Below are 26,544 nucleotides of genomic sequence, written 5' to 3'. Positions count from 1 at the left end.
TATAGTGCACTGATAATGGGAATCAAATGGATTCAAAGCAGTGTGAAAAATAAACGAGAACACGATTTTCTAGAAGCATAATGGGACATCGCAGAGCTCCACTGTCGGTGCCTCAGGCAGTAGATTCAAATCGTAGATGAAAAAAGACAACTGTAGGGGGCAGCAAACACTTTTACACTGTAATTGAGTTCAAAGGTTAAACATAGAAATACAACAGTTCCAATTTCATTTTTATTAAACGTCCTGGCACTGAAAAGATATTTTCTCTATATTTTGTTAGGGTGTATAAATGTCATGTGTAGTATTAATGCAGCTCAAAGACTGACCGAATTTTTTTCACTCTATTGTAATACACAGGGACGTCGGCCATATTGGATACACACTGAGCAAGATTCGCTGTGAACTTCAAGTGCTGTCGGAAATAACACAACCGGAAACTAATTTCAATTAAAATATATATATATAGCACAAAAAAAGAAAAAGAAAGGAAAACATATCGAGACACAATTCTCCAAATGTAGTTTGTGAAATAAAGTTTGGACATATTAGTTTGTTTTTGCACAGTTGTAAATTGCAGATTTACAAACTAGTTTAGCTTTAGGACAAACTGTTTTATAACCGCACTAAACAGTAACATATTTTCTATCATTATGGGGAATACTGACAAAAAACAATACATTTGATGTCATAAAACTAGTTTAATAGAACAAGTATGTTTTAAAGTAGAAAATTCTCTTGCAGATCAATTAATATCTTATTAAACATCTATATTGATTTGTGAAAAACTGAGCAGTAATTAACATTTGATTATATATAAAAGTTCAATAAAAATATTATAAAATAATTGATCAAAACAAAACAGGAAAGCATATTACTTTAGCAGGAGAAATTCTGCTTACGTAATCTGCCTTTTGGAAACTTTATATCATGTTGACACCTTTTTAAGAACCAGTTGTTCATTTTTTATATAAATATTTTAAAAATGAGTGGCTTCAAAACGTTTTTCAAATAGAAATATTACAATCTATTGTTAGTCACCTGTGTAAAACAATCACTGCAAATGTAAAACTGTAATTTGTTGGTAAACATTTTTTTAAATTAAGATTGAAGAGATGAGAACCTATGAATTTAATTTAGCATTTTTGACAGCTATATTTCTCACTCACTCAACACATGATCAACTGAATTAATCCTTATTCAGGAACAGTACATTTTATTTGTTCTTGATGGAAGTAAATGTTGTAACGGTTTCTTGTTTCTGGTGTACATCTGAAATATAGAATAATATCAAAGGATACAATTAGAACAGAGTAGAAAACTCTGACTGAAGAGTAGCTTCAGTCAGTTCAAATCACTGTCATGTTTTCTATTTAGTTGGACTTCTTACAGTAAAATGCGTAATTTTCACTACTTCGGCTGGAAATGCTCGGTTGAGAACGACAGCAGCCACTGAAGGACCGTAACATTTATTATTTTTATATTTATTTTAGAACTGAGATAGCATATCTCACAAGCTGCAAAAAAATTAGCCTCTAAACCAAACATGTATGTTCCGAGTCTAATCTCTACCCGTGAACGCAGCATGATTCCTTCTTTGGCCTCATTGCCTCTCCTCTGTACTAGTCCTGCTATTGTTGTGCGTCTTTTCTGGGCGACCCTCACCTACCATCCGCCGGCGACTCCTTACACTTAACCTCGCGTGTTTACCGCCACGTTAAGCATTGTTTTCTGGCGTGGCTGAGTGTCCTCTCTGTGTAGGGATACAAAGAAAGGACCCTAGTGAAGGACTTATTGGGAGCTGGTGAAGTAGTTAATCGGCATGGGACAGACGGAGGACTGAGATTCCACGTTCAGAGCGCTTGTGTCGGCTGTTTCCTCCTATTTGGATTCTTCCGCGAGAAACTACAAAGCGCCTTGTGTTGGAGGACAGAAGGAGGGGAAAACGATCACAGGACGCATGTAGCCGACGTACGACGCTGCTAAGGTTGGTTTTAAGGTAAGAAATGCCCGCCTTAGAGACACGGGAAAGTCACGTTTTGTCGTGGAAGTGGAGTGAGCAGGGCCTTGCGGTCTACAGCCAGTAAAAGTTGGTGAAAGGAGCAGGAGAGTTAACTTTGGTGTGGTACAATGTCACTATCTGCTCCGGGATTCGAGTTTTCCAAGCTAGTTTGTTAAAATGTCCTCAGGAGGTCCACAACAATTATTGTCGGAATTTATTTATTTAGCAGTTTCTAAATGAACTGTACACGGGGAAAACAGAACAACTCAGAGCTGCATTTTGAGTTTTTAAGAAATGTTTATTTGCCCTGCTAATTAAGAGTTAACAATCTGCTCTTTTCTGTTTGCCTCACCCATTTTTTTTCTCCCCCACACACACTCTCAATATACTCAATCAGCTGCTGCAGGCCTCAGCTGTTGGAGGCCTTTAAAACAATACCCATGGGAGTCTCCAAGACTTCTTATTTAAGCGTTTTCCAAAAGTTTTTCTGAATTCTCACATGCTTTTATTGTGAAGGTGCCCCTAAGATATGCAGATTTCTGTACAGATATGTGCAATATTGAAAAGGATTACTTGGATGCCCAATTGGTCAGATATGTATAACATTACTCATAGTTTTAATGTTTAACCAGTGGGTTCATCTTTATGCTCACACCTCATCAAGACTTTACAGATGGAGTTTCTGAAGTTTGGGGAATAACAAGGAGACGCATAGGAAAATGCGGGTTAGTTTCAACAAATCATTGCAAAATGGAGCAGGAACATCTCAGCCTCATGTACTCCTAACATCCTGCAGCAATGGTTGTTGTTATAACTGTCTCCCTTACTGAATATCTCTGTTTGGTATACTCCAGTGGCCCAGTAATCCTCCTCCACGGTAATCCCTCTCTGTCAGTACAGCCCCAGTTGGCCGGACAGTTGTGTCTCCTCCACTTCCACACACAACCACGCACATTCACACAGAGGCACTCGCTCACAGCTGGAAGCAAGAGGACTGTTGGCGGAGGAGTGAGGAGCAGGAACAGGTGGCATTGGCCGGGGTTCAGGGACTTTGGATTTAACTAGAGCTGCTGAGGATCCTCACATACTCCTTGGGTGGCCTCATGACACAAATAAGACTCTGCATCATCATTTACAATTTGCTGATTAGAGACTTCCACGATTTTGTGCCAGGAACAGAGAGAACCTAGGCTGTCACGGGACGTCCCCACCTGCAAAAGGAGAATTCGCAAGATTTCCCAGCTATGTAGTGGAAGCTGCTCTTCAATTTTATAGCTGAAAGATGGCTCGCTTTTTTTTTCCCAGCCTCGTTCCAGCCTTTGACAGGCACAGCAGGTGGCCTCAAAAAGCATGAATGGATTCGGAAGGAAGTCCAACCCTTCATCCCCCCTCGCCTTCCCCGCTTCCCCTCTCGCTGGCCGCTTCCCTCCAATCACTGTGATTGGCATCGCTGGCAGCCCAGATTGAAGATGAGGACAAGCCGCAGCATGGAGAATAACCCGGTTCGATTAGTGGGAGCTGGTTTCTGCTGAAATAGTTTTGGTTGTAGATTTTATGAGCTGGTATTTACCCCTGAGCTATTTCAAAGGGGCTGCTTACTGCAGAAGCTCACGAGGATTTTCTTGAAATGCCGCAGTGATCGAGTAAATCTCTCAAGACATTTGACAAAACGGCCTGGTACATGCCTGAAATTCTTTACTAGAAAGATGTCATTCATACAAACAAAAAAACAAAGAAAAGGAAGTTTCTTATCACAACCTATTCAAACTGGCTTTTATCATTACAATCTGACTTTAATGCTGTCATTGTTGCCACCTGCCAATTAAACGCCATTTGGTCATTGAAAGCGGAAGTGAGGTTTATTTGCATGCAAAATGCTGGAGTGAGTGCTGATCTGTCTCCTGAGATGAATTCTAATAACAAGTGTGAATGTGTGTGACCCACTGAGAGCCCCTCATTTGTGATCGTCTCTCCACAGACACATGTTAATGACAGGTGTGAACACAGGTTTTATTTTTGCATTTTTCTTTTTCCGTTTGCAGCTGTTTATGTGAACAGTGTAGCATCTTTCTCAAGAAAGCGTTTGCACTGGTTTATTTCTGATTAAAAAGAAATAGACATCTCTCCTTTTTAATTTTTTTTTTTCAAATAAGCTTTTTAACATCATTTTTGCAAAATTGCATCCTTAAAGGTTTTCAATTTTTGTTGCATGCTCTGAAATATTGTATTATGTTTTTATGTGATGAATGGTTACTCAAAGAAATGATTGAAAAAAGTTCAAAATGTCTTAGTCAGATAATGTTAATATGGATTCTTTTTAACCTTCATACAGTTCATAGTGCCATGTTTTTGTTCCAATTTAAAATAAAAAATATTTTGAATGCAAATTTTCTTTATGCCTACTCAGCCATAAATTAAGCAAAGTAGAACAAACTATTTTATGTTTGAGAAAGGATTTCAGATGTTTACCATAATAAAAGTCAGGTGCACAGTTTCCCAACTTTGCATCAAATGTTTACAATGTGTTGCTCTAGAAAACATTTTTTGTCTTTTCCCAGCAGCAAAGATGAGAACTTCAAAAGCCCTTGGTATATTTAGCCAAGTTTAATGAATTATTTTGCCATAAAACAAATGGCCCAAATTAAAGATTACCTCTCTCACTGTAAACATCATTCTAAAAAAATTACAAAAAGTTTGCGTTCGCATTGGTCCCACTTACTGGAGGCCACATTTGTACCATTCCTGAATAACAGTCAGGGGTCCATAATCCCAACTTTTCAGCTCCTTTTGGCAAGTTCATGGAGTGTGAATACTTTTCTAAACGCACCGTTTTTCTAAAATAAATCAAGAGAATCACTTTGCGGTTGGATCCTCCTTGTGAAATAGATTCTAACACTTCATAAGCAGAACATGCGTTATACAAATTAAAATGTGTACTGGCTTGAGTTAGCATTTGTGCTTTGCAATAGTGCAACATGTGCATACATGTACTACAAAGCAACTGAAGGTCAGACTCATCTGATGTGATCTGATTTGTCTTCTCATGAGCTGCCATCAGGGAAATAACTGCAAAATGTCAGCTGTGGTGCATGTGTTGAAATGGCTTATTATGCATGTTCAGAACTGCTATTAACCGATTCATTTCAATGGACCTTTCTGTGTGTGCGGACAAAACCCTTATCTTTATAGGATGGTTAAAAACAGCAACCATACAGTGTTGGGGTGTCTTATTTCTCTTGCAAGACATTTCCAGGAAGGGAAACTGTCATCCTTAATTTCTGTGAAATAAAAGCCTCAGTTTATGTGGTGTGGTGATTTCTGAATCCGCAAAGGTCTCCATTGTCTCAAATTAATCCACAGTGACAGTAAAGGTTGCATAAGGTGGAAACTCAAACGGCCTCTGCAGAGTTTAATATTATTTCATTATTCGCTATAGTTTGGGTCTACATTATTTTTCATCTCACGAAAAGTATAAGTGTGCAACAATCTTCTGTTGCATCTGTGCATGTTGGTCTAGTGAACTGACATACATGAGGCTGCTTGTAGAAATCTCTCATGATAAAATAGTTTCAGGATGACAGTTTCAAAGGATGCATTCAGAAAATCTTTGTTTCTCTTTTTCAGTTTAGATGTGTGGCAGCTAAAGAAAAGCGTCCCACCTGTAGTGCTGCAGTATTGTTGTTGGGCCCTGTGGGAAGCAACAGCCTGTGTCTCCTTAATCTGACATGGCATCACAGGCTGTCTGGCACGAAGCTCCACATGTCCTTGGATGGGGTCTGGCCCCAGCACTCAGTTGACCAAATAACGGTGTCTTTTGTGTATTGTTGTTACTGTGAGGGAGAAGTTCCCCATAAAATATGTATTGGCAGAGTTTTCTGATATTTCTTTCTTGTTTATAGGTATAGACCAATTTGTTAGATTAATGTTATAAACAGAAAATCAAACATATAATGCTTACTTGCATAACGCAGTTGTCATAACTCACTTATGCAAGTAGGCATAACTCAGTTATACTACACTCAAGTCAGAACAAATTACAGACTGAAGCGATTTGAGGTTTATTAAAAATTCTAGTTGTGTTATGAAGAGTTCTTAAGAGTTGTTGAGAAGCTCAAAAGTCAAAACTTCACAGTTCATTATCCTTAAAACTGTTGCTGGGCCATCCACAAGAAAATAACCTGCAGCTAAAGGGGCTGAATTTTAATATGTGACCTGCATCACCATTTGAGTTTGAAGCACAAGAGAACACATTTCTTTCTGTTTATGTCATTGTGTGTATAAAAGCCCCATTTAGGAGACCATTACAGAGAGGACACAGTGTTGTGCAAGGAATTTAATTTGTCATAAAGCTGAGTTGTCCCACAAAGAATTTTTGTGATATTTATTTATGCATTTTCTTTTTTAATTGTCACAAACAATTTTCTTGTTTAAAACTGGTTTCATTCTGCTTTGTTAAATGTTTAAGACTGACTGATCTTTGTTTCTGTGGCTGCGTGTTTAAAACTGTTGAGGCATCTTGTGGTGGTAAAAATACACCAATTAAATTCTTAATTGGTGTATTTTTGGTTAATTTTTTAGCTTTGACTTTCAGTGTAAGGACACTGATTTTTACAAGCGTTTGTTCTGCTCTGTTTTTGTTATGTTATCTGGGGCTTGGGTTTGTTTGCGTGTTGCTCCTCTGAAAAAGCTCCACTAGGTGCTTTTGTTTTGTGTACATGAAAAAGCAGATGTAACTGAGAAGGGAGAAGCCAGTATCGGTCTTCTTGTAGGACTAAATTATGAGAGATGATCATGTCACACTTTTGTTTTCTTTTTGCAATGTAACTTTTTGAAGCTCACACAAAACATGTTTTGCACAAGATTAACGTTACAAGAATCCAGAGAATTTAGGGAGTGCAAAGAGATATACTGATAAAACTCAAGAGTTTTTTTTTTGAAAATCTTCAAAACATTCTCCTGAGATTCTGGGCATGATATTTTCTCACCAGTAACTTGTTTTTGTCCGAGTTTCACTTCTTGACTAAAAGTGTAGGCTGTTGAACCAGTTTGACAAACCACAAATACTCACCTGATGTGGGCTTGTTCAGGCTTGTGATTGGTTTATAACGGTCTCAGAATGAGTCACTGCTCTACAAACGTGTTTAAATTCCTCATGTTTACCAAGGGGTGGATATCACATTGACTTCAGATGTTAGTGATCCAGAATCACCAATGAGCAGTATTGGGGATGTAAAATTAGTGACGAAGTCTAGTCTTTCAATTAATATTTTCAGGGAATATGTTTGTTTTCATGCTCTGCAGCTCACTAAAGAACTAGGGTAGAGCTAGCATGTTGACCCATTGATAATTGAACTCTTGGCATATTTCAGAATGACTTCATTTAATTTTGTGTTGTCAAAGCCAACAGAACATTTTGTCCGGCCGTATAAACTGAGACTAACACAGACACAGGGAAATTCAGCTGTCAGTGCAGTCTCTCACTCTGAATGTAATTGCATGGAAATAAGCTCTGAGGTAACCAAAAATTGGCAGTTTTCTGCTTATAAGTATGGTTGCAGCTAACATAAAACCACAGGCTGCACTCTAACAACACAAATTGGCCATTGAGTTTTGTCAGGAACTCTTGTATTAATCCTTAAAAACTACAATATTATAAAGCCTTTCAGATACTTTGGATTTGATTAGGACTAATCTATCATCTGATATTGCAATAACAAAATCATGTTTAGGCTTGAAAACGCAGTTAAAGAATAATAATGTGGTTCCCTGGTTTTATTTTTTTGGACAGTTCCCAAGTAGTACAGTACGAATGTAGCTGTTTTTTATTTGTTTCCAAGGATGGATTTGATTCAACAGTTTCCAATAAGCTCACATCTTGTTCGTATTGACAATGTTTTCAATAGGTAAACCACTATGCAAATGCTAGCTCTGTGTTTTGATATGACTCTTTGTTAATTTGAATCAAAATATTTGAACACGTCGTCAAAAGATACAGAAAATGCTGGTTTTCTGCCTCAGACATTTAATGCTTCCAAGTAAAACTTTTGAATAACAGGAAAATGCTTACCTATATTTGTTTCTACATTTGTTAGTCACAGCCTGCCTGAAATTTTTAACACTGAGCTGTTTTTTTCTTCTCATTTGGGACTCTTCTCTGCTATTTTTTTGTAAGCACAGCTGTCACTTTGTTGTCACATCAGCTACAGAGTCTGGCAGACATTTGGGATAATGCTGAATCTGACATGCAGGAAGTAATGGGGTCAGAGGGTTAGGGTCACATGCAAGTTTTTTGGGGCTGATATTAGAAAGCTAATAGAGAATTTAAAATCCAACATAAAATATACTTTTGACCGTGATTTTAGAAATCACTTCCTCTGCCGCTGCAAACCCTCTGACCAAATTGCACTTGTTCTTGTAGTTATCACAATAAGAATTTGTTTAACAAATAAAACTAAAATGGCAGTCATTAGAGAGATCTGTTGTGAGACTTACATAATTGAAGTTGTGAGAACTGCTGAACTAAAAGAAAAAAAAAGTTTAAGGCAAACCTCTTGATCTCCCATTTATTTTGCTTCTATTCCCTTTGTGTTTCTTTGTTGTCAACACTGTTTATTCTTTAGAAGAAAGTCAATATTCTATATCCTACGAATAGATCCATGGATTGATTCTTGGACTTCCCCAGGTTTGGTGCAGCTTTTCAGAGGCCATGGCCATTAGCCTTAGTGTGGTGCAACACATTTGGCATATTATAGTAAATTTTTGTTGGATTTGAAATTTAGTTGGACTGCTTCCCAAAACAAGAAGTCTACATAACCCTCTTTTCTGTTGTTACCATATAACACCAATATACCCATACCATATAGCAGATTTGGAGTCTAAATGCTATTGGGGTGTTTTTACTGAACTTCTTAAATATGTTCCATTGTATGTTTCTAATTATTCCAAAGTCTACAAAGAACAGCGTTTTCCTTCATTCCATTTGTCACAATATAATATTGTTATAATGATATAAAAGCATAATAATCAAAGAAAACCAAGAGGAAAACCAAAAGTATGCTGTGGTATGTTGGACTTCAACTGTATCAAAGCTTCACAAGTCAGTACAACAATTTAACTTGCTCTGAGCAGCCTTAAATTTGGTTTCTTTGATCAAATAGTTCCCTTTAATTAATCAAGACTTGGAAAGAGTGTTGTTTTTTTTAATTATAAGAGACACATTGCTAATTATACTGTCTCATTTTTGACAAATATTTACTAAAAGTTTGATCAGCTAGTTGTTTTTCAGCTCACAGTTGAGGCCACAATGCTTTTTTTTTCTTTTGCAACATTTTGCCATTAATTTTTACAAAAAATCTTTTAAATTCAGTTATATTGTGTCATTTCATAACAAAGGTCATGTCAAGGTACTTTGCAAAGAATTTTCAAGTCAATCAAATATTTTTTTTTGTTTAATTTTGCATCTTTTGCTCTAACATGCCTCTTCTCTTGATGCATTTTGGACCCTATAAACATATTTTGTAACATAAGACATACATTTAACAGAAAAATTGCATTAATATTGTTTGAACATTTATAATTTTAGGTATGCCAGACAACTACTGAACACTTATGATCACAATTTCTTTATAGACTACAATAAAACCTCTTTTTACATCTGAATGCATTTATAGTAAAAAATACTAGCAAATAGCAATATTTGACACTTTTACTCTGCACTAAACTGGTAAAAACCAGCTCATTATTCTATGGTTTGCTTCATACAGAACATGTTGACTGCAATGGCCTGGCTAGTGAAGCACCAAATTCAACTCTTTTCTTCTATTAGTTGGATCCATCAAATTCTTGTATTTGAGGTAATTTTGTAGCAGTTTTAGAGAGTAGGACACAAGGATCAACTCGTTATTTTCATATCAAGGATAGGAGCACCCTCACTAGGGCACAATATGCATATTTTTTCTAAAATTATTGTTTTTTTTATTTACTTGCTTTATGCTGTAGGCAGCTCCAGCATATGCAATATTTTTCCTGCGTTCTGACATGCAGTCCACACTGTTACATACCTGTGGGAGGTGTCACATGCAGGTACTCGAAACTGTCGTAACGTCTGTCAGATACCAGGATATGAGTCACTGAAAGCAGTACGCTCTCTGATTTGATCTGTACCTCTGACACACGTAAACCGTACTGAAGTAATTTTAACGAAGAGGCCAAATGTGACAGAAAAACGCGTCGGTGTTGAGTTCAGCAGCAGTTGATGACACATGCACCAACTCCTACACTACACACGCTCATATTTCTCTTCAGGACTGATGTAGCAATAATCTCGTTTATTGATTTATAAAGGACGGTGTTTACTCTCCTACTGGGTGTGGCACGACTCATACAGCCAGTCATCGGTGGATTAAGGTCCGGCCCACTTCCTTTAGAACTTGCTGTGTTAAACTCAAGGTCCATGGGCTAAATCCGGCCCTCCATAACTATGTATGTGACTCTTAAGACTCTAGAGGGCCACATAAATAGAACTTGAAGATAACAGTTGCATTCTTTGAACATTATTTTATCCATCAAATCATAAAAATCTGAAATGGTTGCCGAAGATATAAGGCTTACATGCAGTAGAGAATTTATGTCAGGAAATGTTTTTTCCCCTATTTTAAATCGTATACCAATGGTGTGATTAAATTAGAGGTCAACATAAACGTAAAATTTCATTTCAATATTTTGTAATCAATATGACAATGAGGATTAAAGTATCAAAATTATTTGCATCTTTTTGGCTATAAATCTATCACTATATGTAATCGCAGAAAATACTACTCTTAAGAGTAAACATTTTTAAAAAGTGATGATACAACAGGAGATTTTTTTTTTTCTTTTTTTTAATACAATACAAGCACACAGCACTAGGGAGGGGAGGGACGGGTTACGTCAAGTTATGTCAACACTTTCTCCAGTATCTAATCTATAAATCCTTTGAACAATAAAGTTGGTAAGAAGAACTTGTTAATTTACATTTTATTAAACAAATCACGTGAAAACCAGTCACACCCAGTTTAATAGCTAATAGAAATGTCTGTATTGGCATTACTAAAAGGAAATTCTTTTTTTGCATGTTTACTCTGGTAGTTTTATGATTTTGTCTTTGTTGAAGAGTACCAAGACTTTGAAGATGGAAGGCCTCTGTGCTGTCACCCTAATGTTTAGCTCCCTCCTCAGATTCAGTCTGGGTTTCTGGTCTGGTCAAAAAGCCTTAATATCATCTCCAGTCAGAAGAAACAAGTTGGTAAAATGAAAACACTTCTTTAAACCTAGATTTGTCAGGAGGATGAAAAACTTTAGATTTAACTGTAGTTGCTATTCTAACAATTTCTCACATCCTCTTTGAAGAATATATTTTGTCAGTTTATCACCACCCAAATTGGATACTAGTTCAAAATAACTACAGTTCTGTGCTTTAATTTTCCCTATTTCTTCCCTGCAGGCTTGACGATGGGTTGCGTCAGGAGTAAAGAAGCCAAGGGCCCGGCGCTGAAGTACCAACCCGATAACTCCAATGTGGTGCCAGTCAGTGCTCACCTGGGCCACTATGGGCCAGAACCCACAATTATGGGTCAATCACCAGCCATGAAGACGCAGAACAACAGCCACCCCGCTGCCCTTTCACCCTTTGGTGGAGTTTCTTCGGCCATGACCCCCTTTGGTGGAGCCTCGACATCGTTCACCTCCGTGACTGTGAACAACCCCTTTCCTGCTGTGATCACAGGTCCGTTTTTAAAGGGTGCCTCACAATCTGTTTTATTTTGGGGAAACATAATTATCTTAAGTTTATTTGTTATTTCTTCACCAACACCTGCTGGTTTCTATCCTCTAGGGATCGAAGATTTTTACTCTGCCTTGTTTCAACATTTCCTTCTGTTGTCGATCCATCTGAAACAACTGCAGCTGAACATTTGTTATTCACAGGGTGTTAGACAAAGCAGATGTTATGCAAATTAGACATTTGAAATGAGTGAGGCAAAACACCAAGGCTGAAGAGAAAACAAAAATAGGTCTGGTGATATGGGAGGCAAAGCACGCATAGACTCTCCTGAACGGAGAAAAAAGGGAATATAATTCACAAAATTCATTGACTTCCTTCATGCATGTTAAAAGTTAGCAGTGGGTCAGAAATTGAGATGAGTTTTTGTGACTATCGTCATAGCAGTGCTTAGAGGGAAATGTCACAACAAAGAACATGTTCTTGTATCTTTGGAAGTTAAAAGTTTGATGAGGGAGTGATGTCACACTCAGATCTTCACTTGTGTTTGTCATATGAGCAGTTAGCGTGATGAGCTTTTTCAACTGTAAAGAGTAGACTTCATCTGTTCTTTCTAAAACAAGACTTTAAGATCCAGTGCGCTGCATGTTTAAGCTGTGTCTCTGGTTCAGAACACCTGAATCAGATGAATGGTTCTTAAGCGGGCTACTGCAGAACTTTGACATGCTAATCTGGTAGTTTGAATCATGCATGTTGGATTAGGGACACATCTACAACATGGAGCATTCTGGCTCATGAGGACTGGAGTTGACCTCTTCTGTCATGGAGAATGTTGACCTTGACTTTGAAATTTCTCAAAGACTCCCAACATTTCCAAAATGTGGACGTTCCTTGATAAGCAGAAGTTAAAAGCTCAAAAGGGTAACACAGTGTGACTTTTCTGTACCATGTTCAGCCTTCCTGATATCAAATATAAATTGTATTTCTGTTCCCCACAACATATATTAAAATATTTTATTATAAATGAATAAGATTGCATGATTCACTCATAAGACGAGTTTGAGATATGCTGTGGGAATAATCTGCGTCCCCAAAGAGTTCCTAAAAACAATAAACAAGATAAATCACAGCTGAGCAGTCCAGTTGTATTTTTAGAGCACACTCTGACCCACAGGAAGTGGGATACTTCAAAACAGATATATTTTATCTAATATATAGGATTTATTATTTGATCAGTTGAAATTGACATTTGACCGACTAATTTAAAAAGTAATGTTTTTTTTATATAAAGTGGAGGGTTAAGGTGGAAAATTAACTGCTTTTAACTGTATTTACCATATATTATTTCTAGATACTTAAGCCTCAGTTTTTGTTTTTAGGTGGAGTGACCTTTTTTGTCGCCCTGTATGATTACGAAGCAAGGACGTCAGATGATCTGTCGTTCAGAAAAGGGGATCGCTTTCAGATTATCAACAACACGTGAGTACTTGTATTTTTACAGGGGATAACTAAAGCTGCTGCATGGTTGTGTCTGTTCGTGGTTTCCTTTGTACTCTTTTCAGCTTTTTTGTTTAATCCCTTATTGAATTGAGGTCTGATATGAGGGCTGAGAACTGTCTGGGTTAATGGCTTTCATTAATGCAGCATCTGTTAAGTTCCCATTGCTTTTCACCTGCACCGGCACAGACCTTTTCTCTGAGTTAGTGGCTAAAATTTGAGTTCTGCTGTTTAACTGAATAACATTAACCTGACATATTTTGTGTAATACATAACATGAATTTCAGGTACTCTGGAGTATTGGAATATAATCAAATATAAAGCTTGTCAATCTAATCAACATTACAAAATACCTCAACAATGTGGATTATGCGTGCAAAAGAGATGATAAATTACTCAGAGAAAACTCATTTTTGCCATCTCCCCATCAGCTGCTTCTCTGTAATCTTTTCCCACGTGTGCACAGCTGAGAAAATGGGCAGCGCTCCAAGTTTGCTCTCCTCAGTGCATCACATGCCTCTTCCCTTCCCACCGCTGTCTGGCTCACATGGCTTTTATAGTGATGAAAATGCCATCTGCTTTCAAAGCAGAGGTGGGAAGAGGACAGATTAAACCAAGTTCTTTCAAAATGCCACCAGACGCACTGTCTCTACGTCCCTGCTCCTCTCATCTTAATTTTAAGCCCTCAGATCTGCTTTTTGATCTCACTGAATTTGGTTCAGATAAATTTAGGATCTGATGTCTTTATTTTTCTGCAGGGTTTCTTCTAAGTAATCTTTTATTTGTAAAGTTTGAAAGCATTTTCTGGAGTCTATTTTCCGATCAAGTGCTGTTTTTAAAAAAAAATATAACCGTCTGTATGTCAGTATTCTTTAGAGCTTTATAAATGTCTCATCAATTAAGAAAATTAATTTATCCCTAACAATTTTGTCCTGTTCAATGTTTAAATTTGACTTAATATTGCATTTAGCATGATTTGATTGGTTAAATTTAATAAAAGCAAAGCTTAAAAAGTTTTTCATTATACGTATTTACAGTGACTTGTGGCTGTAACTGGCCAGATTCACACAGTTTGGGGAACCTTGAGTAAATATACCAGGCTTTCCCATGATCATTGTTCAGGATTTCCACAATGTGGCAGCTGCAGATGGAAAATCTGAAATAATTCAATATTAAATTTGTGAAATATTGCAATTTGAAAATTTTGTGGAGTTGATCCAAGACTCTGGGTTTCTAAAGTGTAAGTGTGCCCTTCACACTGAGGCACACAGACAAACAGTAAAATAAAGGCAGTTTTAGTAATCTTTGTTTCTCGTCTCTGTGTGAAAGGGACGGCTTTCCAGAAACTCTGTTTTGGACGGAAGTATCAGTCGCTGTTTATAGAGAGGGAAAATGGGCTTTTGAACAATAAACTCATTAATGTTAAATGAGTTTAGCACAACTATATTGCACACCACGGGATACTGGGGAAATTTGAGTTTTAAGATAATTTGATCATGTGCCTATAAATGTACAACAGATATTTAAGAGCATTAAAAAAAACATCTGATGAATTTAAAACAGAAAACTTGTATAACTATATAGTGCCAAGTTCTTTCTTGACCAGATATATCTGCAACTCCCATATTTGTCCATCTTAGTTTTTCTAGAGTTCTTTCTAAGTAAGTAAAAACTGTGCGGTCCTTCTTTCAGCCAGCAGACCCGCAGTGTGTAGCAACGGGTGTGGGAGAAGAGCCGATCTAGCGCTACTCTCTGAATAAACACTGATGTGTGTGGCACATTCACATTAGAGCACAGGTGTCAAACTCCAGTCCTGGAGGGCCACTGCCCTGCAAGTTTTAGATGTGCCTCTACTGCACCACACCTGAATAGAAAAATTAGGTCATTAAGCCTCTGGAGAATTTATCTACACAAGGAGGAGGTTTCATTAAGCCATTTCATTACAGTGTCTTGTACCTGTGGCACATCTAAAAACTGCAGGACTGTGGCCCTTGAGGACTGGAGTTTGACACCCCTGCATTAGAGGGATAATAAACCAAAAAAAAAAAAGTGATATAGCAGTCTTTTTTTCTAATTCACTTAAGGAAATCTTTGTGTATCAAAAATAGGCTGGGTCTCTAACCAGCCCGAGGATAATTTTGATTACTTGTTGTAAAGTTGTCTTTAGTTTTTGATTCAAACAACAATTTAATATTCTCACCACATGACACTTTTCTAAACGGTACAAAACATAATTTTATCATTAATAAGACCAGAAACAAAACAGTCAACCCATATCCATAAATACAAAGATTATTACTTGCCTGTTGCTTTACTTCCATTTGAAGTCTTGGTTGGATGCTTCTTTCTGCAGAGGTGTCATCAGGTTTAGATGAGAAAAGCAAGGCTCTAACTCAAGGTTAAACTCCGCCCCCAATAGAATACGAGTGACGCGTGAAATGGCCTTGCTTCTTTTTATCTTCTTGTATGCTGTGCAGTCTTAATACGAGAGTGAATGGATTTCTCTCTGATGCTTTTGTTTGTTTAATATGCTTCTTATTGGTGATTTACTTGCCTCCTCAGGGAAGGTGACTGGTGGGAGGCCCGCTCCATCAACACAGGAGAGAATGGTTACATCCCCAGCAATTATGTGGCCCCAGCCGACTCCATACAGTCTGAAGAGTGAGAAGCCAAATTACTACTACTTCAAGCATTTTCATGAAACTTTAGATTCGACTTGTTAGTCTCATGTTTACCAACTTCTTTTCTGATTTTCTTCTGATTAAGATGAAAAAATACCTGATTTGGAATGAGGAAAAACAACATATTGCTTATGTTTTTCTTATTGTTCAGTTCCTCAAGGTGTGACAACAAAATATTTTTCCTCTTTAGCTCTGACAGTTTTATTAATGCCGGATGTTTTAAACACTGGGGGGGAAAGCAGCCAATTTACTTTCACCAGACGTCTAAAAAACTCAAGTGAGCACCTGTTATCGACGGGATGCGATACCGCCTAATGAAACAACTGACTGAACTCATTGATGCGTCTGGAAATAGACTGTGCTCTGTTTTTGAAAGAAGTAAGATTGTCTAGAGCTGCAAGCTTATTTCTTATTTATAGAAATAAACAATTTTTGAAATCTCTAAATATTTATTAGATCGGGCTATAAGCAGTAGTGCCTGGAGCATGCACAATATTTACTCGCTACCTGCGTATGAGAAGCACAAAAAAACATTCAGATCCATTTTTAATACGGCATGAACTAGACAGGTGTCCAGCTTTCAGACATTGCATCACAAATGCGTTGTTCTTCTGTTGATAAGAACGTCTCGCAATCGTCTACAGTTTGTTCAAGTTTCTGACACCCTTCCCCCTCTTCCGCAGGTGGTACTTTGGGAAATTGAGCCGAAAAGACACTGAGCGTCTCTTATTGCTACCAGGAAATGAGAGGGGTACTTTCTTAATAAGAGAGAGCGAAACAACAAAAGGTAACATAATGCATTCAAAAAGAAACTAGGCAAAGAAAGACCTTTATATCTCTAGTTGGTTTAAATGCAATGAATTTTTTGACTCTTCTGAAAGTCTGCATGTGAAAGGGTTAAATGCTGATGTCCCACTCATAAAGCTAAACATTGATTTCTTTTTCCTTCTGAATTTCTGTAAATGTTTAGATTAAATTTAGAAATGCAAACTTCCTCCTCTTACATCTGGCAACATGCATTGCTCCAGTATTTATCCATTTTTTCTGAGATCCACACTTAACTTCATGTCTTTGGATTTTAAAGGAGCCTACTCTCTCTCTTTACGTGACTGGGACGAGACAAAGGGAGACAACGTCAAACACTACAAGATCCGCAAGCTGGATAATGGGGGTTATTACATTACTACACGAGCGCAGTTTATGTCACTACAGATGCTGGTGAAACATTACACAGGTATGCTGCCTTGTAAAACATTTTTCTCAGGTAGCCATTTCACAAATATTTGTTTCCTTTGTGAACAGAACTCTTGGGTTAAATTGCTTTTTCTTCCAACCTGTCATGTCTTGTGTTTGTCGGTTGTGTAACCAGGATATGAATGTAATTAGTGAAACTGGGCGGTGTTCTTGTTTTAAGTGCTGGCAAGGAAGGAAAGACATGAGCAATGGTCTTGGAGAGGGAATGTTATTTTGCACCTGCCATAGATTGAGGTCATATTTAAATAGTTCAGACTCCCTCCATCTGTAGAGGAAAATATTATTCACATGTAGAAATTGTATGAAACCCTGAACATTTTATCAGGAAAGAATAAAAAATAAACCACGAAATGCTTAAAGATAAGACAAGAGCTGGTGACAGAATTTTATTAGTATATTAAGGGTGTTGAGGGGTTATAAATGTGCAAAGCAAAATGGGATTAAAAGAGTTACCACTGGAATGCATCTTAAAAATGGAATGTCAAAATGATTCGGGTTGGTAAAGTCGCATTCCTCATGACACAGTGTTGGATTTAATAAAACAGAATTACACAAACAGGGAAGAACTTTTTTAAAATGATCAGACATTTTAGTGGTACTTCAAAAAGTTGTTAAAGTCATGGCTAGTCATGTTGATCATTTTCTATGAACTGAAGCAATTCTGAAAAGAAGACAATGTAAAAATTCTTCTAAAACTAGACTGAATTTCATAAAAAAGATTCTTATTTGAAGTTATTTTATTGTAGAAGTGTATTTCTAGTCACAAAGGTTGTGTTCTCGTTGGTGCTGTGTCACACAGTAAATCCCAAAAGTATTCATATGCCTGACAGAACCCCAACTTTAACCTGATGAAGAATCTGTGGCAAGAGCTAAAGAGAACTCATCACCAATGATAAGCAATAAATATTTATTGGTCAGAAGTTATAAGAAGAGTTTGGTTGTTTTTTTCTGACTGAAGATTTTTTTTTTTTAATTTTCCCCCCAAAAGTAACAGTCCTTCAGCATAGTTTTATTGGCTTTTAAGAGATGTCTGTCTCATTTTCTACAAGACCCAAAAATTTGTGGTTGAAAACTTTAAATCTTACATGTTACAAATTTGTAATGAGCAGAATATCTTCTTAACATCATTGCCCCAAAAGCAAATCATGTGATGCTAAGATAAATGTTTAAAATGCATCTTTTGATCTGCACAGAGTTGATGAGCAGTCAGCCTCTTCTAAAAAAATCCCCATTGGTTTGTTACAAGAAAGCTTGACAGCATGGCAGAATGTTAACGCATGTACTACAAAGAGTTTATTGAAAATTCAAAAATTATATATATTGATGTCTGGTCATTTAAAAAAAAAAGTTTCAAGTAATAAATACTAACTGTGTTCAAAATTCTGTACTCCTTCATATCGCTCTAAATCATTTTTGATCTCCTGGCAGAAGCCAATTTAAAGAGAGCGGTTATATTGAGGATTTAATTCATTTGTCAGATAATGAATACGACTTGTTGGTTTTCCACCTTTCTCACAATTAAATAAAAAAAATGCATGTGCTTAAGTTCTGTTTTATCCAATTTGATTATTGTTCCATTAGTCTATCATGACTGTTTTATAACTCCAGCCTGTTTGTCTTATTTTATTTTTTTTCCCAGAACATGTGGACGGTCTGTGCTACAAGCTGACCACTGTGTGCCCGACGGTGAAGCCGCAAACTCAGGGACTTGCTAAAGATGCCTGGGAAATCCCCCGAGAGTCCCTCCGATTGGATGTCAAACTGGGACAGGGCTGCTTCGGGGAAGTCTGGATGGGTAAGGCGCAGATTACACTGCACTCAAGCATAAGGCTGAATGTCAGAGATTAATTGAGTAAACTGTGATGTGCCTGAGCTTACTGTAAATACATTTGGTACTTACCGTAGAGCAAGTGACTCAGCTAGAGGCTTTCTCCTGGCTTCTGGAGGCGGGTTTGAGAGGAATATGTCAGTAGCTGCTTTTCTTAGCTCAGTGGAGTATTTTTACCGTAAATAGTCAGCTGAAAGTGAAAAAAGTAACTTTTGTAAATATTCACAGCAAACTTTTATAGAGTGCTTTTTCACCCAAGCTTTTTCAATCTCTCTGATTTATTCATTTCGGTGTACAGTTCCATAAATACCATTGCTTTTGTCAGTGTTGCACATGAGATTAAAACACATCAGCTTTGCTGTCCAAGTGGACACTTGTTCATTTGCAGATTCACTCTACTAATGGATGTTTCTGTGTAACATAACTCCAAATTATTCGCAGAATATTCGCGTATTTTTGCTTGGAGCACATCTACAATTTTGGTAATGAAATATACCTTGACATAGGCACAGTGCTACCTTCCTTGCTAGTGGCTGGCATTTGCAAAGCAGCACATGATGCTTCCATCGCTACAGCATGATGCTGGCAGTGGGGTGTTCAGAGTGATGGTTCACACATTTATCTGCTAAAACCACGTTTCAGTCATTAACTGCTAAGTTTCTTTCCGATTTGTTCTGTAGGACACAAAGGGATTCATTTGTTTCCACAGCCCTTAACTATTCATGTTGTACTGCCCATGTCAGCAACACTTGAGGATAAATCTACTTAGTGGTATTGATACTCGACACTTGGCTTATGAATAAATAAAGAAGGCAAATAGCTTTGTTGGCATACAGTAACACAGCCATTAGGGCTTACACACAGAGATAAAGATCCTCTTTACATTATTCATAGCTGATGCAGTTTTAATGTGAAACACGGTTGGCGTGTGTAAACTCTGTTTAATTGGTGTGTGTCAGTAATGAAGCTGATCATCATGCTGCTTCACCAGCCCACATACTGAAGGCTGATTTTTGATAGCTGTTGGCTCTTTTTGTGACAGAGTTCTGTAACCACAGGTCACGTCATACGCTTCATTTCTCCAGCCTACATTTCAGACAGGCCCCTCTGAGCGAATGCGACTCTTGTCTTTAACCGAGGCTGGCCTGCAGCAAGCCACGACATGCGAGTCTCTGCTCGCATGTCGATTCCGGCTCATAATCCCAGGAATTTCATTCTGCCTCTTCCTGCTCTGTTTGCTCAGGATTTTTCCTGCTCTGCTACAACTTTTTACTGTCAATCTTCTTTACGCTTCTGGAGCATTTGTACTATCACTCCGATTTCAGATGGCATGCTGAGTGTATTTTGCCCTACTTTGTCCTTCAGAGTTTGGTCAGTATGAGTCATCTATAAAGGCCAGCCTCGGCTCATTGTACGCAAGCAGGGCATGAGTAAGTTGGACCCAACCAGGAAGTGGCTGATGTTTTTTTGTGCACATGGGAGAACTCCCAGAAATGAGCAATATCAAAGGATCATATTAAGTCATTTTATGTGCCTCATAGGAAAATGTTATTGATTATGTTTTGTTTGTTTTGTTTTTTTTTACCCAAGGCACATGGAATGGAACCACTAAAGTGGCAATCAAGACGCTGAAACAAGGGACCATGTCCCCAGAGGCATTCCTGGAGGAAGCTCAGATCATGAAGAAACTCAGACACGATAAGCTGGTGCCACTTTACGCCGTGGTGTCTCAGGAGCCCATTTACATTGTCACTGAGTTCATGGGTAAAGGTAAGCAGAGTTCAATGGCATAAGTTGGAAAATGTTATAGCAGATTTTGATAAACCTTGCAGATTTTTCTACCGAACCATAATTTTTTTTATAAAGTGACATATTTGCCTCCTTTAAAAATATGTTTCATAAAACAGTTAGTTCAAGAAAGAAACTTACTGTATAAAAAGGTGTGTAGCTACTTTTTTGTCTCTCTGACAATTCAGAATAGACTTTTAGGTCAGTTAGCATTAGCAACATTAATTAGGTTTGCTTAATACCAGAATGAGGACATATTGTTCAAAACATCTTTTAGCTTTGTCCAAATTCAGAAGTTTATATGCACTAAAAAGACTTAAAACAAAAGTTAGAAATCTCACGTAAAGCTTAGACTTGATCATAGTGGGAAACAAATACAACTACATAGTGGCAAACTACAGTAGTTCGCTAGTTTGTACATTGCGAACTGGAAGGTTGTTGCTACATTGTGAAAAAGAGCAAGACTTTCCCTCCTTTCAAACAAACATCTGGACGTTGGCATAAATGATGTTTGTCTGATATTTTTTTTTACTCAGAGTTTGCCCTTGCCACTTTGACTTCATATCCGCAGGGATTTTGCCAGCACAGCATTTCTAAATGGTGTCCTCATCAGTTGGAGCACTGCTGACGGCATGCGCTCCCTCATTGACCATATGGCTAACTCAGATATAACAGTGGTTGTTTTAATGCAAAGCGACAGTTTATTCTTAACAGCATCATTTTATTCTGCAAATAGGCTGAATGTGATGTATTCCAGACTGTGGATTGACCAGCTGGTGATTGCTTCTACATGTTTTTTTTTATTTTCCCCCTCCGTCTTGCACATTTATTTTGCCAACCAGTCATTACACAATAAATCTCAATCAGTCCTGACAGATTGTCCTTGCTTAAAGGTGACACTTCCTCCCTCCAGCAGACGGTTTTTGCTCTGATTAAGCAGGAACACTTCCCATACATGGTGTGCAAAATTTATTGTTAGTTTCAAAAGGGAAATATATGTAAGGTGTAAAAATTTGCTGCATAGAAATAGTTTTCACCAGTATCTACACACATAAAATAAAAAATCTTTCCTATATTTATGAACACAACTGCATTACCAACAATAAAACTCTCAAACTGTAAGTCATATAACATAATTTTTGGAAGTTGAATAACCTGTACTGTATTGTGTTTTCTCTGCCTCAGTCTTAACAGAAGCCAATTTAATGTTGGTGATTAACTTCTTATTTAAATCTGTTTTGCTTTTCTAAATGACTGCTGCAGAACATTCTCACACCTTTGAGACTTGAAGATCAAGCAAAATTTATTTATAAAAGGTGTGGTTTTCTTTGCTAAAATAACCTCTTAACATATAAGTAGAAAATCATTTTAAACATTTTCCCACATATAATAATTGTTTTGTGCTGCATAACCTTCCATCAGTGTAACTCATGATCATTAAGTTGGATTTAATGTTTTAGTTACAAAGTAAAAGAAAAGTAGATTTCTTTTTTAGTTGCCAAGATCCATATGAGGATTGAGATTAGTGGGAACAAAAGTCCCACATTATCTGTGCCAAAACATTCATGCCTCCTCAGAGTGGGTCTGTTTGCCATATATTTTGTGGTTGGTGCAGAGACTCCTGCGACATTAGCTATGTGCACACAGGTTTGTTGATTCTCCTTAACTGTAGTGTTTTTTTGTTGTTGTTTTTTTTGCTTTTTACTTCTGACAGGTAGTTTGCTGGACTTTCTGAAAGAAGGAGATGGAAAACATCTGAAGCTTCCACAGCTGGTGGACATGGCTTCACAGGTACGCTAAATAAGACATTTAATTATATAAAATTCTTGCCTGCTCAGCTGCAAACATCATGAAGGGGAGGATTTTTATGCTATAGAAATGAATCAACTGTACAAAACCAGTGAAATGTGGTGTTGGCAGTATTATGGGGTATTCCTCACATTGACATGTCCTCCCATTATTTTGTGCTGCACATCCTAGATCGCAGACGGCATGGCCTTCATTGAGAGAATGAACTACATCCACAGGGACCTCAGAGCCGCCAACATTTTAGTGGCGGACAACCTGGTCTGTAAGATCGCAGACTTTGGTTTGGCTCGGCTCATAGAGGACAACGAGTACACGGCTCGTCAAGGTGCGTGTTTGGACCGTCATGCCACTGGTGCACTCAACATGGTTGCTGATGTATTTTTAAGACCATCTTTTAACACCTTTGAAAGACTGCTTTAGATTATTACACATAAGGGTTGGGTAAGACCAGGAAGCCACTAATCTGCACCTTCTGGATGCTTCCCTTCTCAACAGAATCCATGATGGGATTTAAAAAGTGAAATCAGACCCAATTCTGCATCCCTAGCAGAGCTCTCTTTGGGGTAGATTTCTTTCTGCTTCTGTCTGATTTGGTGCTGGTTCCATCAGCAGAACCAGCAGCAGCTAAACATTCAAACCAAACTCATCCAGGAAGTTTCTCATGGTTACTAAAAGAATGTTGGTTCTCTTTTAAGTTGCTAAAGAACTTTTGTCCAATTATTAAGGATGTGATATATATGTGTGTATTAGAGCCTGTATTTGAAATGTGGCATCAATCTGGAATAGATAAAAATGTGCAGTGAATTCAAAAGTGGGACCAATAGAGCTGCATGTTGTATATAATCATCCCACCATGAAAAATGGTAGGAGTGAAATGATACCTGTCTTAATTTTTCTTCTTTTTTTATTATTATTCTTGTACAATTATCTCTTTTTTTGATCTCATGCTTAAAATTTTAACGTAATCTTTTTTCTTTTTTTTTTCCCAGGTGCTAAATTCCCCATCAAGTGGACGGCCCCAGAAGCTGCTTTGTACGGTCGCTTCACAATCAAATCAGACGTGTGGTCGTTTGGAATACTACTGACAGAGCTGGTAACAAAGGGCAGAGTTCCATATCCAGGTAAGCAGAACATGGAGGTTCACACACATGAAAGATGTCTTATAAGGATGTGCTGCTTCTGGATCCCGTCCCCCTTCATATTTTAATTCTGTCAATTAAATCTTTTATTATCTCCCCTGTGTGGATCAGAATAGAAATGGGTTTAACTGGTTTGAGTCAAAGCCAGTGTCCTGTGACTTGTCAGTCAAGGGAAAATCCCTCCACCAATGTGATCTCTTTCTCCCAGTTGGAGCACGCTGAGCTCGGCTGTCTGTATGGGCTTTTATCAGCGTTCTGAATGCACCACCAGGTCAGCCTGCCAGACCATCTGGCTACGGTGGCTTTGCTTTCACTTCAAATCATTCAGTTTAATTAATTCTGCCCTTGTTTCCTTTTTAAGCCATGTGATGTGCACTTATTTTTTTTTTCTTTTTTGTGTGTAGGACGGGGGTTAATTTTTTAATCCAATGTTCTGATGCAGATGTTGAATGGGATCATGACATTGTTTCCTCTTTAAATTACCTTTGTCGTAATAAATATATCTAAACATGGATGACCAAACATTTAATTAGGAGTTCAGGTTTTAAGATGAAAGCCATAAATCATGCTAACACTGTAGCATCCGGCATACCACTGGGCTATCGTATCCCAGAATCAGCAGCTGCTCTGAGCCCTGCCGCTCTCTCTCCCAGTGCGAGATAATCTGATCCCCACTCTCCCACAGCGGAGCGGAGAGGAGGGGGATGAGGCCGCGGCTGTGCCACTGATTCTGTCATAACCTCTTTTAGCTGCAGTTGAGCTCCCAGCGGAGCGGTCTCTGTGCCATGTCACAGAGTTCAGCATCGCTGTCTTCCTGTCTCAGAGCGGAATCCACAGCTCAAGGATAAAGCAGCGCTGATTGGCATTCTGCTTGACACCAATGCTGGTGGTGACAAATGGCAGCATGTTAACCACTCTGGGGCATCTATGCCAACACTCCTAACAATGTCTTTGGTCTGTCAGAGCTGCTGCTTTAAAAGTTTACTGCAGGTCTCTCAGGAAATAACAGCCCAGCTTCCTGTCAGTTTCTGAAACTCTCCTTCTTAAAACAGTGGTTTCTGTGGCAATTTCTCTAGGCAGTTGACAGAAGTACAACATGCTGTGTTTATCATCTAATCAAATAAGTCTTCTTGACATTATAAAATTTTCCATGTTTTCTCTGACTATTTGAGGGTAGTGGTAATACGGATTTGAATAACATGTGTTGGCCAAATTTTTCCCTCCCCACAACTAATCTTTTTTCCTGCTTCTGCTCCACATTTTTTTGTTTTTTCTCTGTCTGAGATCTTTACCATCTTTACTGCTGGTCAGTCTTCTTATACAGTGTTTTATAAAAGCATACCAAAAAAGTTTTTTATGTTTTTACATAGAATAGAATAGAAGTACTTTATTCATCCCAGCAGGGAAATTACTTTGCAGTTACAGCATAGAGACAAGACAAGACAAGAGACAAGACACAATAACAACGTCCGGGTGTTTAGTCTGGAGTTTGGCTGACAAAACTTCCAAGTATTTTATTGAGATTTTATTTGACAGACCAACACAAAGTAGTCCATAACCTTTGAAGGGGAAAGAAAATGACTTTCTTTCAATGCGATCATACCTTTTTGGGCATGTCTCTACTGGTCTCAATATTGAAATCTTGCCTATTCTTGATTAACATGAGCAGTGTACATCCAGCGATTTTATTATTTTTCTTTTTCAATCTTGCCAAATTGAATTGAATTTATGTCTGGTTGTTCTAGGACATGAACAACTGGACTCTGAGTAGAATGTAGAAAATTACATAAAATGTTTGGTTCTTAAAGTGGGTCTGAAACATCCCTCAAGTGTATATAAACTGATGAATGGTTAAGCTTGAGTTTTGGGGCAGACAGCTACCCAGAACCATCAAATTGGCCAAATGACCAACTCTGGGTTTGGGGGTACAGTAGTGATTGGACTAACCAACTTTGATACCATTCAAATCTCTTAATTAAACCCCAAATTTCCCAACCCCGAGATTCCCCAAACAACACTAGAAGTGCAAGCCTTATTTACTAGAATGTATTTTCTCTATACTCAAATTTTGATTCTGTTTTTCTCAAGGTATGGTGAACAGAGAGGTACTGGAGCAGGTAGATCGCGGTTACCGCATGCCCTGCCCCCAGGGCTGCCCAGAGTCGCTGCATGAGATGATGAGGCAGTGCTGGAAGAAGGAGCCAGACGAAAGGCCGACGTTCGAATACATCCAGTCCTTCCTGGAAGACTACTTTACAGCTACGGAGCCACTATACCAGCCTGGGGACAACCTTTAATCCTGGGATTTAGGTTAAACTCTAAGGTACATTGGTGGAGATCAAAAAAATGTTTTACACTAAAATAGCAATTAAAAAGTAGGCCATGACAACATTGGCCTCTGAAAATGATTGTCCCTGATGTACAATGGGACCAAGTGTGCAAATGGGTATATTACGCTCTGGGAAACTATCAGAATAAATTCATGCGAGCTGGCCACAACACTGTGATACAGACAGATGGAGGTGTTTTTTTTTTTTTTTTCCTCTCTAAACTTTTTAAATGATGGCTTTCTCCCACCTTCTTACAATTTCCCTCTTTTTATTAAGTCAGATTTTTTTAATCTGAATCCAGATCTTTTATATGAACTATCGTTTGGTTTGAATCCGTAAGTGGATTAAGGACGTCTTTCTAAGCGACCAATAACTGGTTAACTTGAGTATGTGATATGAGTGTAAAGCATGTGGCTAATTAAATAAAAAGGTCTGCTGAATGGATGTAAGAATGTACTGAGA

General features: G+C 37.9%; 1 protein-coding gene across 2 annotated transcripts; it reads left to right on the top strand.

The window, feature by feature from the left end:
* The first annotated feature begins 1,599 nt into the window (after positions 1-1,599).
* LOC102236830 (tyrosine-protein kinase Yes) lies at positions 1,600-26,526 on the top strand. Of its 2 annotated transcripts, none has more exons than XM_023335721.1 (12): positions 1,600-1,984; positions 11,481-11,762; positions 13,136-13,235; positions 15,816-15,914; positions 16,618-16,721; positions 17,019-17,168; positions 18,828-18,983; positions 20,607-20,786; positions 22,519-22,595; positions 22,785-22,938; positions 23,603-23,734; positions 25,841-26,526. In XM_023335721.1, the coding sequence occupies exons 2-12, from the start codon at positions 11,489-11,491 to the stop codon at positions 26,047-26,049; spliced, it is 1,635 nt and encodes a 544-aa protein (XP_023191489.1). In that variant the 5' UTR covers positions 1,600-1,984; positions 11,481-11,488; the 3' UTR covers positions 26,050-26,526. The 2 variants fall into 2 exon arrangements, with proteins under 2 accessions (XP_023191489.1, XP_005799984.1); XM_005799927.3 differs by having other exon boundaries at positions 1,600-1,996.
* The last annotated feature ends 18 nt before the right edge of the window (positions 26,527-26,544 follow it).

The sequence above is a fragment of the Xiphophorus maculatus genome, chromosome 6 (genome assembly GCF_002775205.1).
Source record: "Xiphophorus maculatus strain JP 163 A chromosome 6, X_maculatus-5.0-male, whole genome shotgun sequence".
Classification (NCBI taxonomy): Eukaryota; Metazoa; Chordata; class Actinopteri; order Cyprinodontiformes; family Poeciliidae; genus Xiphophorus; species Xiphophorus maculatus.
This window is presented reverse-complemented; position numbering and strand designations above follow the sequence as displayed.